The 15,748-nt window shown below is 37.1% G+C and overlaps 1 protein-coding gene across 5 annotated transcripts in view; it reads right to left on the bottom strand.

Moving 5' to 3' along the window:
- Positions 1-6,593: 6,593 nt before the first annotated feature.
- The window catches only part of MARK1 (microtubule affinity regulating kinase 1), an 81,226-nt gene continuing 72,071 nt past the window's right edge, over positions 6,594-15,748 (bottom strand). For 3 of the 5 annotated variants that reach the window (XM_063303821.1, XM_063303827.1, XM_063303845.1), the window contains 4 exons: positions 15,427-15,588; positions 14,277-14,531; positions 11,156-11,200; positions 6,594-8,565 (listed from right to left, as the gene is read on the bottom strand). In XM_063303821.1, the coding sequence (XP_063159891.1) occupies positions 8,211-8,565; positions 11,156-11,200; positions 14,277-14,531; positions 15,427-15,588 (817 nt within the window). In that variant the 3' untranslated portion in view covers positions 6,594-8,210. The remainder of the gene's footprint in view (positions 8,566-11,155; positions 11,201-14,276; positions 14,532-15,426; positions 15,589-15,748) is intronic. The other 2 variants (XM_063303836.1, XM_063303854.1) reach the window with 1 other exon arrangement.

The following is a 15,748-nucleotide window of genomic DNA, read 5'->3' as shown; positions in this document are numbered from 1 at the left end:
CGGGTACTAAAGGGATTTATTTATTTGCTTGCTTGGTTGTTTGTCAAATTTAGTCACCAACCATCTCACTCAGAGAGCAAAGTAACAAAAGTGCTTTTAAGTAGGAAGCGTGGTGGTTCCAGTTGCCTTCCCACCTCCCCCATTTGTTTTTAAACCGTTGACTGTAATCTTGTGATGGTTTAAACTTTCTAATAGAAAATGTAAAACTAGAATTAATAAGATTCAGGAATTAGAAGTTATGAATCCACTTTAGACTATCTGCAGTTAAAGGCCTGCTTGAAAATAAATGGTAGGAGCCAGTTTCCTCAGTTGAACAGAGTGCATTTCAGAGATGGGGGAGGTGAACCTCTGATATCTGGGGACAGCAGGTAAACCTTCCAGATGATCATGAAGGCCCCAGTCCACAAAGCATTAGGTCGACTTACAGTGAGAAGACTTTAGAATAATTCCATGGCTCATCGTTCTGCAGAAGCCACTGCCTTGAAGGTCCTTTTTCAGTCAAAGCCACTGTGGAGCCAAGATTTCAGTTCCTCTCAGAAATCTGGAATGCCCACTCACTGCCAGTTAGACCACCTACATTACAATATTTTTGCACTGACCACTAAGGTCAAGCCTCTCCACTAGATGCATCAGGTAATCAGTTGAAAAATGATGGTTGTAATGACTCAAGTGTATTCAAATAAATAAAGGGCCCAAGAATGTCGGAAGTATTGAATTATAAATGGAAGAGCCCACTAGTCTTTAAATTCAAGAAATACAGTGCCACAATTACTGCTATTTCATGGCCATTTTTTCTGTTTAGCATTCTCTCTTCTAGGTATCTACGGGATATGTAAATGGTATATACTTTGCTATGTCTTTTTGCCTCTAATAAAGTAATCTTGTTGATCTCTGCAAAACAAAATAAAACCAAGTTAATATTTAAAGCATGAAGAACCTCATGAGTGACTCCTAATATGTCCTATTAATTTTCCTGGCAATGATATGGAAGTGCTTTAATTCAACTGAAGTGTTTTTTGATTTCTCAAGTTGGAGTTGACAGATAAACTTCTGATTCTTGCTGTGCTGGAAAATTATTGAATGACAGCACAACATTGTTTATTGCTTTTGTTTTCTTCCAATTAATATTTTCAGCTTTCCAGTTTAACCTACAGCCCTAGTGTTTTCTGGTGGTTTCTTATCCAAGTACTAAACAGGATTGTTTAGCTTCTAAGTTCAGCGATGGCCTACCACCTGCTGAGACCTCCATATGTTGTTGGACTGCAATTCCAGTCATCTCCAGTCATTTATCCATGCTAAGCGGATTTGATGATAGTTAAAATCAAGGTTTTAAAATATTCTCAACCAGGGTGTGGATTCTTGTTTACTCCCTCAACAGACTAAGTGCTCGCCTTCCTGAAATTATCAACAAATCCAATTATCTTTTGCTGCTACAAGTTGCTAACCCTTTGTAAATAGTTCTTGATAGACTTGATTGGTTCCTGACAAATTTTAACTTAATTACAGAGAGAGAAAGAGAAGAGAAATTGTATTTATGAAACAGGAGGTCCTGTTAACAGGAGGCTAGTAATTGCACAATGGCTAAACTAGACCTGCAATTAATCCACCTTCTATTTATTATGCAACACGCAGGCTAGGAAAGCCTGAGCAGCCATTCCCACCACTTGCTATTTACATAACAAACAAGCCAAGAGGCTGGTTAATTGAATTCATATAATCAACACTCAAGCTTGATTTAGCCCTCAGAAAAGGGCTCTGGAGTAAAACAAAAGGGGAAGACTTGTGATAAATAAAACCATTCTCTCTCAAATTTCTACAGTGTGCTTTCCATTCAGTCTGCAGAGATTAGTAGTCATGTTGCCCGCCTGAACTCCCACTAATCCAGCAAGAAGAAAAATCACTGATCGTTTTGAGATACAAATATGTCAATACCTAGTATCTATGAGAAATCTGTTAGTATATGAACAATCTTCCATGGCTTTAGCTTCCATCTTCTATTGTATTCTAAGATTGCCTTCTTTAGTTATATATCTTGCTGGCAGATGTTTATTCATAAGCTTATAATGTTTTCTTTAGACAGTTACTAGTACAGGAATTCAATACAGTAGATCAAATATTATCTCATGCCTCGCTGTCCAGCCACTGCATTAGAACTCCTAAGTACCAAAATACCAAGAATCACACGTTTTTTCCCAAAAGGAACCATCACAAAAAATGCAACAAGGAGTACTTCACCATTTCTGATGCTCACTACAAGAAAATTTCCTACATTCGTTCTGAGGTGACCTCATCCCTTAAATCGGTCAATATAGCTTAAAAGAACAATAGGCAACTGGCATCCGCAGGGGAACTCCAAGTTCCTTCTGTGCAGCTCTCTGAGCATGGAGCCCAAGCACCAACTGATGCTGGGGACCCAGGATACCTATATTGTGCATTCTATTGCCAACATGTTGTATCTTGCTGCTGTAAAATGTTAGATTCCAAGCTGTTCAGAGCAAGGTCCTCTCTTTTTTTTCAATCTTCATAACAGCAATGGCTAGAGATGTACAATTTCCAGGAACATCGGTTTTTTTTTCTTTTTGAGAAAGAACAGAAATCTTGGAAAATGACATCTATCTAGTATTTCTAATATTCATTTTTATGCCATGCTTTACTGACCTAAATACACTTTTGATATTTTAAGAACATACAGTGCAACATGTATAACTTGGTTTATTCACATAATTATCCTTTTTGGTGTATTTTTAAAATGTAACAGCAATTTAGTCAGACGACAATTCAATTTAATAATTTAATTAGTGAAGTGGAAGTAATAGGAATGAAAATAACATTTCATTATGAGATAATGAAGAAGCAAGAGACTCTGGAAAAGGCAAGAGAAAAAGAGACCAGGAGAAGTCAAGTTGGCAAGATACTATCACTGATGACACAAACATGAGCTTGCAAGAATTGAAAAATGCAGTTGCTGACAATCTTGGCAAATTGTTGTCCATTGGGATACAAAGAGTTGGAAGTGACTGAACAACTGTATAACAAATTTAGTTTGCTTGAAAATGTTTCTACATTTTTTTTTTGGTGCTCCTTTGTGATTCTTCTGCACTTGAGGCCTAGTCAAAAACAGATCCACCAACCACTAGATAAAAAGGCAGCTATAGAGAAGACAACACACAAACCAGGTACTGAATCACCCCCCACCCCCACCCCTTTGCCGATGAAAAAGACAGTGGCCTCTGGGAAGAGACATGCATTTTCCTCTTGAATCCAAGAGTTGTACTGCACTGCTTGTCATCTGTATACAGGAACTTTAGCACTCTGGTACACTAGATAAAGGTCTTGCAATTCCAAGTTAATAGAAAACATTAGAAGGGAATAAAGAATGGTAACTTTTGAGCACTATGTCTTATTTCCTGGCTCTAGACTGGCAAAGCAGAGAGACCAGATAGTATCTCTTCCCTTACTTATTCAACTGGTATGCTGACTATACAGGGTATACCAAAAGTCAGACTTCATAGGAATGACATATGAACATTCTTAAGTACAGTAGCATTTTCTCTGAAAAAATAAAAAACATATTGTGACTGACCTATGGGTCTGACTTTTGGCACAACCTGTATATTGAGGGAAGCTGGATTGGAAGATGGTGGAGGTTTTAAAACTGAATGAAGAAACCTCAATAACCTGCGTTGACCCATCCTTAGAATTGACAGTGAAGATACTGAAGTGATGGATAGTGTCTGCCTTTTAGGATCAACTTTCAACAGTAAAGGAATACACTGCAGACTTGCACTTGGAACAGTAGCCATGAAAGCTTTGGAAAAAATATTCAGGTGCCATGATGTGCTTATATCTACACAGATCAGAATTGAGCAGGCAGTGGTTTTCCCTGTGAGTCTATAGAAACAAAAATCAAACTCTGAAGAAGCAAGATAAAAATAATATTGACACTTTTAAACTTTGGTGTTGGAGAAGACTCCTGAGAATACTACTGACAGACAAGAAAAGAAGTAAATGGATTATTGAACAAATCAATCCAGAGTCCTTACTCAAGATGCAACAGGCTCAAATTATATTTTAGACAGATTATGTAAAGACCTGGCTTCCTTGAGAAGTTTATAATGCTGGGAAAGGTGGAAGGAAAGAGAAAAGGCTGCCCATCAGCAAGGTGGATGCACTCAATACAATGGTGATGGGTGCATCATTGGAAGACCTGAAGGAAAAGGTTAGAACTGAAATACTATCTAAGCGGTTGCTGACTTAATGGAACATAATCACTCAATGTCTAATTTCATTCATTATTCAAACAGAAAATAATTCATTAGTTTTTACTCTTCAAAGTTTTTCATATTTTTCCTGAAAAACAGAAAAAAAGCATGTGAAAAAGTAGGGGGGGAAATGTGATTTTTTTCATCAGGGTCCATCCACAAACATTCACTTCTCTAGTCAGGGCAAATAACGTATCTCTAATTTGCACAGGTTCATCTAAAAGTAAAGCAAGCATTTTCATTGTATCAAAGGAGACCGGTCTCTCAAAATGTTACTGTTGCTCAGGAACTTGTTAAGTGTAAAAACGGGAGCAATTGCCCTGTGCTGCACATGCAGAAGTGGTCCTATCTTAAGTATACCTAATATGTGAAACAACTAGATGTCACTGATGGGCGTAAACCAGTAAGTTAAAATAAACTTTTAAAAAAAGCTCTACTTGGGAGTTTCCCTGTGCATGCTTGCTTACTGAGCTATTGACTTCAATACACAACAGTGACAACAATACATTGAATGAAGTGAGAATAAAGAGGAGATGCTCCAATGTTCGAAGAGAAAAATCCTCAACTATTCGTGAAGTCCTTCTAAGCCATTAAAATTGCATTTACCCACAGCTCAACGGTCTTTTCCAGTGTAGCAAAAAAGTGAAGCCTTTATGCCAAATGCCTCAATTCAGCTTTACTGCTATAATTATTCAAGCAGTTGCTTTATATCATTTTATAGCAATCAAGACACACTATACCAAGATGTTGTGGTACTTATATCGTCACAAAAATTAAACTAGTGAGGCAAATCTAGTTGAGTGTATTAAAAAACCTGAAGACCTTTATTATCACCACACTAGTGGCTATTTCAAACCCATATTATCTCCCCCTACCAATATTTTATTTTTTATTACTCAAATTTAGCCACCGCCCATCTCCCCAAATTTAGCTCTGCAGACCTTCATTCTTTGCATTGAACACTCACCAATGTTTGGAAGGAATGTATGGAACAGTTATTAACAAACTATACACTTCGTCTGATAAAACTGGAGATAATTATACATAAATGCTTTGTTTGAGAAAATATAAAGAATGTAGGAGGAGTATGTTGTTTGCACCTACATCTAAATCCAGTGGGAGTTTTTTTGTAGGATTTCTGCATGATTTAAGATGAAAATATCTGCATAATTAAATTACAATATCCTATATACATTTCAGATGTTTTAAGGCAGAACCGTAATACAACTTCGTTTTGGCTCACCAGACTGTGAAAAATGTTCAGTATGGTTTGTATACCATAGCTATTCTATTGGCATGGGTTTCCACATTGTGTTAAGTTAAAATCAACCAAATAACATTACAGTTTAACAATATGTGTAAGCCAAAATAATGTGGGACTGCAGATTGTAATGAATGTGGCTCTACGTGACCAGAAACCCCTAGACCCAAATCCATACTAAGCCACAAAACTTACTGTAAATCATTCCAAATTCATATGTACTGTTGTGTTTTATTATAGGTAGTCCTCGCTTAACAACCATTCATTTAACAACAGTTTGGAGATAAGACAGGGCTAAAATTACTTACAACCTGTCCTCTAAGTTACGACCATTGTACCCCCCAGTGGTCACATGATCGTGATTTGGGCACTTGGCAACCGGCTCACATTTACGACCGTTTGCAGTGTCCCACAGTCACATGATCGCGATTTGTGACTTTCCCAGCCAGCTTCCAACCCAAAAAATCAATTGGAAACAATTTATTTGCTTTTTCAGCTGTCGCAATTTGCTTTACGGCCACCACAAAAATGGTTCTAAAATTGGGTCCAGTCATGTGGTGCCTCGCTTAATGACCACATTGCTTAGTGACCGAAATTCTGGTCCCTGTTGCAGTAGGTAAGTGAGGACCTCCTGTATTGTTAACCATTGGAGTACATTTTGATAATGTGGTATACAAATGTGCTAAATAAATCTTTAAAAAATGAAATGAATTAATGTAACGACCTGGACTTACAAAACTGAATTACTTCTACAAACAAAAGAAATAGTGACACTCAGCCTAATTTTATACAACTGTTTTGAAATAAAAAGGAAATTCTGATAAACGCTGTAAGTGGCACAGAGTCATATGTGGCTCTGATAAACTCTGTAAATGGCATGGAAGCATTTATAATCAGTGGATGGATGGATCTAGAATATTCACAGATTTCTAAACTTCTCCCAACACAAAACATAAAACCACTAAATCTTTTCACCCTCTTCTCACAATCCCTTTGTGAACTGCACCTCAGACCATCCAGCACATACTGCTAGATAAAGAGCAAGGCAACATGTCTGATAGTATCAGAGATCTGTTCAAGTAAGTTTTTAATAGAGTGCACCAGTGAATGTGAATTAGGATGACTTTCATTAAAAAAAGTTTAAAGGAATACCAGATAAAAAGGAACACAGTTCTTTCTTGCCAAAACATCATCTGTTTCCTAAGGCAGTACATCTTCACTGCTGAGCAGAACTGTCACAGAAGAGCTACATCACAGTACAGTACAGCATCTCAAGTCCATCTGTCAGAAAGCCATTCTCAAATGGCACATTTAGCTACACTTACAGCCTTCTAAATTCAGATTACAGAGTTTATCACATCTTTTTTTTTGCTTTTTGCTTTTAAATAACGTGATAATTTGGGGTGATTTTTCTAATCTTTATAGGAGTGTGCAGATGGGGCCATATGTTGAAGTTACAGTAATTACAACAGTAAATAACATTGCACAACCAACTGCTATGATTAATTCAGTACAAGATAAACAATATTAAAAATGTACCATGTCCTAGTAATTTTACAGTTTATATCTCTAATTATGAAGGGGTTTTCTTACCTAGGTAAGTGCCTGCCCACAGCTGCACTTTACAGGCATAATGATTTATAATAAATACAAGAAAGTGGGCAAAATATTCAAAACAGAAAGATACATGGGAACAGAATTTATACAATCACATCAAAAATGTAATAAACAATGTAGGCTTAAAAGTATATGAAGCTCCATGTATTCTTTGGGGGAAAATATTCCAAAAACCAGTTAATTCCTGAGGTGGCATTTATTAGCTCTTAACATCAATCATCATTTCAGAATGCTTGTGCTATGGAAATCTCAATATGAAGGTAATATTTTCACAAATTGGAAGTTGTAGTCTTCTGAAGGTAGCAAATAGTATTTCATACCACAATATGGATATATGATCCATATTTTTACTCTAGTGAGTCATTTGACCCAAGGATCTAGGAACAAGATAAAAGATTGCAAATAAAATGTAATCAAGATTTTATTTTATTCCCCAATGTGTTTCAGAACCCCATTTTCTTCACTGTTAAGTGCCAACACTGTAAACATGTTTGCATTTTTTTTTCTGAACTAAACACTGTTTCATAAGGGATGATAAGAGTGAAAAAGGGAAACAGGAAGAATCCTGTGTACACTGTAAGCCAACTTCCTTTTACTGATTTTATATATCGTTTGTTGTAAAGTAAAATTGATCAAGCTACACTTCTGAAAACCATTTTTGTGCATTTTTTAAAACTATGGACAGTTTTTTTAAAAAAATGCATGATAGAGGTAAGGTTTATAAAAACCACCAAAAAAAAAAAAACGACTAGGAAGAAATTTTCAACTCAAAGCAAATATACTTCTGTGCTGATGTCTAAACAACTATACAAGGTCTGTATTTAAGCCTTCTTACTATACAACTCTGTGAACATAATGAACATAATGCTCTATGTACTTACCTGCTTGTTTGTTTTTTTAATATAGGTCATACAGAATTAAATTTTACAATTCAGAATAACTATGTATAACCTTATTGCAATAGGGACAATCTCTACATGGGGAGTTTCACAGGCCAATCATGTTAGGCATAACCAGTACATTCAAAACATAAGCTTGAATCTTCCCTGATCCCAGAAATTCATTTCTCTCTACAGCTTAAGCTCATTTGCTATTTTGGATGCAATGTTTTTAAAGGCAATAGAAGTCCCCGATATTCGCTTGAAGCGGACTCCGTTGAGTGAAAGGCGTGGCAATTTACATACTTCCATCTCCCACTGAACAAGACTATCCTGTCGCGCATCACCATGAACGCAGAAGAGCAGGAACCTTTCCTTTTGCTCGTAGTCACAGTTGTTAGCATCTAATACTTTTCGAATCTCTCTCATCATATCATTTGGGTCCATGGAACTCGTCGTTTTCATACTCCAGGTGAACCTCAAAGACCTTGGCTTAGAATCTTTGCCATCTTCCTTTTCTCTTTCTTTTGGTTCCCCAGAAGTACTCCTGAAAAGACAAACAATATTTATACCCAAACAAAGCATTGGGTCAAAATATCCTCTCAATTAAAATCTTGCTGCTAAAAATATCAATGTAGCTCTGAAGGAGGCTTCTCAGCTATCACCAATTTGGCTTTCTATAGCGCTGACTGTCTGAACTCTACACGGCTTCAAAAATATTTGCGGCTGACACAAAACAGAAGAGAAAAAAGCATGCTTGAAAAGCAACAGGAAAAGGCAGCTACCCTGTAATTCTCTAGAAATTTTATCTGTACACCTCTTTATTATGGGAGTGTATTTTGCCAGTTTAAAGATGTAGATCTAGAAAGCAAAGGCAATAATTTTGGATGCTTTTCATTTTTCTTGTTGACAATAAGGTCTCAACAAATAAATTGTTTGCTCCAACTATGCAGGAGAGTAATTCTTGTTACATTATTTAAAAAAAAATCTGTACCCAATAACCACAAGGAATTGTTTTGTGCTATAAAAAACACCAGAAACAACACTAGCACAAGTGCACTGCCATATGTAGCATGGTGTTCTTTTGCAACTTCTGTGCTAATCAGAAGCATTTGTAAATTAAGTATGGCATTCAGTAGGATAATTGACAGGAAAAAGTCTCGTTCCCCTGTTATTCAGTGTACTTTAGGCATCAATTAATACATTAAATACATCTCTATGAGTTCTAGGCTATGGAGCACTATGTCAATTGGGATATGAAAGAAAGAACATGCCTGTTATTCAACATCAGAATTATTGCTTATAGTCAATAAACCATGTCTGTGCAGACTGCTGGATATTGGGTTAACATGCCTTGGATAAAAAAAGGAGATGGGCTGCCCTTTGGAAAGCAGCCCATCTCAATACCAAGCACATGACAAGCCACTCCCATAGCAGAAGAATTTCAGGGAAAAGTGCATTTGGCAAGGATCTGCACTGAAGAAAGAAAGAGAAGATTCCAAGGTGAATGCAGAAGCACTTGTTAATTTCTTAAGATCTTTTAATAGTCTGTTCTGTATGGCTCAAGCACAGACAAACAAGTTACCATCTCAACTTGATGGCATTTTTCTATCAAGTTAGTGGTGTTCTACCACTCTAAGAGCTCTTTTGTCTCTTGTGCTGATATGTGTACACACACAGCCCTCAAGTCTGAACACTGTTAGCATAATCTATAGCACATGCAAGGACTAATGCTGGAATTATTCCAGCTGTCTCATACTATTTTTCCAGATACAAATAGGAACTCTACCCTCATTCGTGCGGCTAAGAGTTACTGCCACTTATATGCACTTTAGTACATTAGGCTCATGACCACAGCAGGAAGAATTCTAAACTCAAAAGCTCAAGGCAGAGATTAGCCACATGAAAATTTATATATTAAATGTATCAAGGACCACCTTCCACGAAGCACTAGGAACTATAGTATTGCTCACGTATCCTGACGTGTAAAAACAACTGTTAATAAAACTTCCAACCAAACACACTGTCCCTAAGAAAAGAGTGCTTGCTCAGATTCTAAGAGCAATTTCATGCGCAGACTGTTCAACATGCAGTGGGACAGAGGTGGCAATACAGCGTGTGTATGTCTTGCCTCATACTCTACAAGGAACATAAAATGATGCATGCAGTTCTGTTGGAGTGTAGGCTGCACTCCCAAGTAATCAATCCTCCACTTTGTGCAGTAGATGGACTACTTATATATGACAATATCTATGTAGCCCTTGGCATAAACCAGGGGTGCACAACTTTCTGGGGCCAAGGGTTGATTTTGCTCTTTGGAGTTGTATTCCAAAACGTGGCTGGGACCACAGAAAGAAGCAGATGGAGACGGACACAAAAAGAATGTTTACTTTAATTCAAAATGAATTACCATTTCAGTGATTGTGTTAAGCAACAGCTAATATGATTGCTCCTCGTATATTTAATATTACTTTATGGCTCATTAACAATTCTATAACGTAACAACATTTGAACACCACACCCAGTCTTCTGGGGGTAACATGAAACCCTGGGGGTCTCTGGTTGTGCATCCCTGGTCAAACCCAGAAGTCCAAGTAGGATCTATGTATGGCATAAATGAAAGGACACTCCTACATCCCCACAGTGCAGAAACTAGCTCAAAGGTATTTACTGAGATTGATTATTAAAAATACTACTGTTCTATATTATTTCTCTATATATGCTTGTATTAAACCAAAAGTGACTTGTGTGAACATTAATAATTTCACTTAGTATTTGCAGAGAAGCAGCAAGTATGGCCAGAGTGCTTACTGGTTTAGCTGATTACGCCCTTAGCTTGCTCTTGGAAAGGCAATGCACAGCAACACTCTGACCTTGGAAAGACTTAGAAGGAAATCAGCAGTCCACATTAGGAACTGCTGTATAAGAATCTTCAGACAATTGCTGATTTTATAATCAATTATTTAAAATAATAGGAGTTAAAGGAGAAGTAAGAAATTTAACTCAGATAAAGTATTTTAAAGATACAAGTGACCTAGAGATTTCAACATTTTACATATTAGTTTAAAGGCTTTCAGGATCATGAAATTTTGAGCACAAAGGGACCTAGCAGCGAAGTATTAATAGTGGCTCCTCACCTTGAGGTGTCAGTTCTGCCACTGGCTTCGCCTTCACTTGGATCCCTCAAAACAAAGTTAAGGTTAAGATTTTAATAAATGAAGGTTAAAAATAAATGAGTCAAGAAAACCTGCATCTAGAACAACATTATTATTACTGATGAACAAATATTCAGCATGAAATTGTCATTTACTGAGGTTTTAATAAACTTCCACAGCTGCAGTTATTCATATGCAACTCCAATTTATTTTTACCTTACTGGCCAACTTTAGTTTCTTCATTCCCACTCCTATCCCTTGTATCAGTGTTTCTTAACTTAGCAACTTTAAGATGTGTGGACTTCAATTCCCAGAATTCCCTGGCCAGTATGCTGGCCAGGGAATTCTGGGAATTGAAGTCCGCACATCTTAAAGCTGCCAAGGTTAAGAAACACTGCCTTACATTATCACTAAAATAACCATCTGTTGACTTACTCATAAACCAAAGTGTTGACTACACTCTTGTTTTATTCTACCCCATTCCCACAGAGCATAGCATTGGTTAGAGCACTACAGCATTCAAAGACCCAGGAAAGATATTTTTAATTATGCCTCTAGCACTTGCTTGCTTTGTCATGACTTTACACCACAACATTGCAGTTCATTTGATAACTGTATTATGAATATATTTATCTGTAAATTCAGAGTACTGATACCTGAAAATTCCATATTAAATTTATATCTTCCAGCTTTAACAGCTCCTATTTAGGAACTTAATAATATTTATTTAGTAGACTTTGCCAAATGCAGAGCTGTGACAGAAGTTGTCTTGGGGCTTGGAAAAACAATCCTAACAATACTTCATTAATTTTGCTCTATTCGAAACTAATCAATATTTACCAAAATAGACTATAATATTAAAAGGTCTATATTGTTATATATTGTGAATTCTAATTTTATATCCAATACAACAATTTTCTGTATCAATACATGTATGAATCAGTTGTGCTGAACAAAGCATCAGTTTATGTAAATGCATTAATATATAACTTATTATTATTGCATTCAGCATTGTAAGTATTATAAAGCACTGTCTATGTTACAGCTGCATAGCTTGTAACATCCCCCCTCTCCCCCAGGAAGTGAGGTCAGCTCCATCCCCCTCATTTTCCAGCAGTCCCTCAAGACCTGGCTTTGTCATCAGGCCTGGCGGTCTCAGGGGACCAGTGAGCTCTTGAAGTGGCTCTGTTGCTGATCGAAACTTACATTTCTGTGTATTTAACTTTTTTTTAATAAGACTGTGTTTGACATGTTTATTGTTTTTATACTTCTTTGCTGTATGCCGCCCAGAGTCACTTCCTGTGAGATGGCGGCCATATAAATTTGATAAATAAATATAAATAAATTCGTGACCAACCAAATGGAAGATAGCATATGCCTGGCACTTTCCAGCAAACAATACATAGCTTCTCCTAGCTTAAGATGATTGGTTCAGATGTCAGCCAAATCAATGAACAGTGGGTTAATCTGTAAATTAATCTGAAATTTTAATTTTAGTTAGCCCATCTACTTCGTTCCCTTCTATTGGTAGTAGATCATGGGAAAATATCATTTTGCACGACTAGTTGGACTCAACTCTCATTTAGCTGGCAGTATCGATGTAAGAGGAGAATGTTTGATGGTTCATGTTAAAATATGAAGCATGATGTTGGCTACACAGTGTGTAGAAATAAGGAAATACAGGTCATAGCAACATAACTGTTCAGAGGAATCTGTTTTGACAGTTCCAAGTAGGCACCATTTTTATCATGGTTCAGTGGTTAGCTGTAGATGCCCACTGGACTGATTTCAGCTTGATGGGTCACAAATTGTGCATGCCTGATATATACAGAAAGTTCCATATATAAGTTAGAACATTTTAGATAAATTACTCTTTGTGATATCAAATCATAAATATGCCATGTGATCTAGTGTTTTATTTCTAAAAGTTACTCCAGATGCCACCAACCATTTGAAGCCTAAGGAATGCTTGTTAGTGAAATATGTTTCTCAATCTATAGTACATAAGAGAACAAAAGGCTGGGTTAACAAGTATTGCAATCATGACAATTCCAAACACAGACCTTGGAGCTGTGCTGCAAGTATCTAGTTGCCTGAGGAACCTTAAATGAAGCATGAAGTACAAATGTCAAGTGCTGTGAACCAAATTCTATACTGAAGTGAGCACAGAACGCATTTCATAACTGAAAGGTGCCTTATTAGAAACAGAATATATATGGCACAAGAAAACAAAGTCAGTGGTAGAACTCCCACTACCACGTAAGGTATTTAAACAAGACTCATCATGTATGCGTTTAGAAAGTACTGTTTCAAGATGACACCTTGTTGTGAAGATACAAATTAATGAAAAGCAAAATCACTTCTAAGGTTTGGAATGTTTAACCAGAAGATGATTGGGGATTTAAAATCTACGGACAAAGAAGTGTCTTTTGTTGCCTACTGGTTTTAGAGTGACTGCGTTAATTAATTTCAATTTACACTGTCTGCTTTTCAGGAGAAAAGGTTAATTTTAGACAGTGCTTAAAGTGTTGCAGCAGACAGTAAACATTTCTTCCTGTATATAAGAGACAAGGCTTACAGAGATGATGCCTACATTTTCAATGTTTAGAATTTTACTTAAAGGCCATTTTTTAAAAATGTGTCACCTACAAATCAAGAGAATCTGGAAAATTAATCTAAAATTTTTAAAATGAGTAACCATGAATACCAGATTCATGCAGTGTAGACATGCCAAAACAGAGACTTGCTCACCACAGCTCCTTTTGCTGAAATGACATCCATGTAGGAAATAACTTGTGCTAGAATTGGCTTTTAATGTCTAAAATGCCAGCATGCCTATTAGCATTTTCACACACATTGGCCAATACCATACTAAACTTTGCAAGTCATGCAAGATAACCAGGTTTCTTTAGTGATCGCATCGACAAATAAAGTCATAATTATTGTATCCTAAATCTTGAAAACATTTGGGCTTCCATGGGGCTTCTAAGGAGTTGCCAAAACAAACACTGACCTGGACGAAACCTGCTTAGTTTTAACACTAACAGTCTCTTCTTTCACATTTTGCAATAACCTGGAAATGAAAGCAATGGTTCCTACTAACCTGCGGACAAATTTGGAAGTTATTTTGCTTATAATGCCAGTTGACGTGCCCCTTCTAGTCTGAGCAAATGTCCCTGTTTCGTGCGAAGGTGAAGCAGGTGGCCCATTGTAAGTGGCATTGCGCCTCTCCCGTAGCTGCTCACCATGGAAAGTGCTTCGGCTCGAACTCCCCCGGGGGAAGCGGGTTCTGTCTGGAGTGGTAGTGCTAATACTGTGAGCAGATGGGGAAGCAGCAGGTGCTCTTTGAGTTGCACTGCTGAAAAGGCAGAAGGGAGTTTGAAAAGCAAGAGAAAAAGAAAGAACTAAGTCAAGGGAGGCTTCTATTATGATTGGCACTTCTCTCAAACTGATTCTGGACTAAAGCTGAGGATGAAAATGGCACGCAGTTCTCAATTTATAACCTACCTTATACTTTGGAAATAATGTAGATTGCGTACTTTATTTTTAATAAAGCAACAGAAAGGTAAAGCGTATTGAAAGAGTAAGTTTGGAAGTACTTTTGAAAAGCTACAGTCATACTTGTGCAAGACACTGGTTTCACAAGCATGGAGTACATTTGAAAACAGAACTACGATTCAAGTTTTCTACCTCCAAATGTCGTTTAGTGGCTTTTCCACTCAGGTTGAGAGACCCAAATTCAAATTCTCACTTATCTATTAAAATGTATTGTTTCTCAGCTTGTTCTATCTGTTAGAACTGCTTGAGGTTAAAATAGTGATAAAATCAGTAACAGAAAGAATGTTAAAAACACACACACAAAAACCTACTTCTCTTATCCTCCCCTTTGATTTTCATTTTCCAGTTTACTGACTCCTCTGCATACTTCCTTCAGTCACTTTACATCTGGTTTCACATTTATTCCATGAACTGCTTTCCACTCTGACCTCAGAAAACTCCTCCTGTCTCTAGGACCACCATGGACAGCTTGCCCTTCTGTCCTAAAACAAACCAATCACTTTGTCCACTGAGTGATCAAGAACATTCCAACCCCATCACGAGGTCACTCTTAAGACACTTCAACCCCAAAATGTCTGCAATAGAAAGTTCAGAGCACAGCTGTGTTGCATATGACATCATTTCTAATAAATATACCAGTGCCTATTTACAGATTTCTGACCACACAAATAAATACTATATATTTTGAAAAATACCTTGGTCGATAAGCTTCAGTGCCATCTTTGATAGTTGGAAGTGCAACTTTTATAGGGTGACCAGAGGCTGACATTGACTTCTGGTGTCGAGGTCGTGCAGATATGGCAGAAGTGACCGCAGAGCCAGCAGAAGATGTACTACTTGCAGACATTTCTGTTAGGCTTTTATTATAGGAAGGAAGATGTTTAGAGGAGTATCTTGAAATAAGATGTTCTCTAGCAAAGTAGTTGCATGTAAAACTTCCAAAGGAAGGTTAGATCCTTTTTTCAAAAATAATTTTAAAGCTTAGCCACGAATATCAGCTTCCAACAAGAAATGCTG

Source organism: Candoia aspera, chromosome 1, assembly GCF_035149785.1.
Source record: "Candoia aspera isolate rCanAsp1 chromosome 1, rCanAsp1.hap2, whole genome shotgun sequence".
NCBI classification, from domain to species: domain Eukaryota; kingdom Metazoa; phylum Chordata; class Lepidosauria; order Squamata; family Boidae; genus Candoia; species Candoia aspera.
The sequence above is the reverse complement of the archived record's forward strand: the minus strand, read 5'-3'. Positions and strand labels throughout refer to the sequence as shown.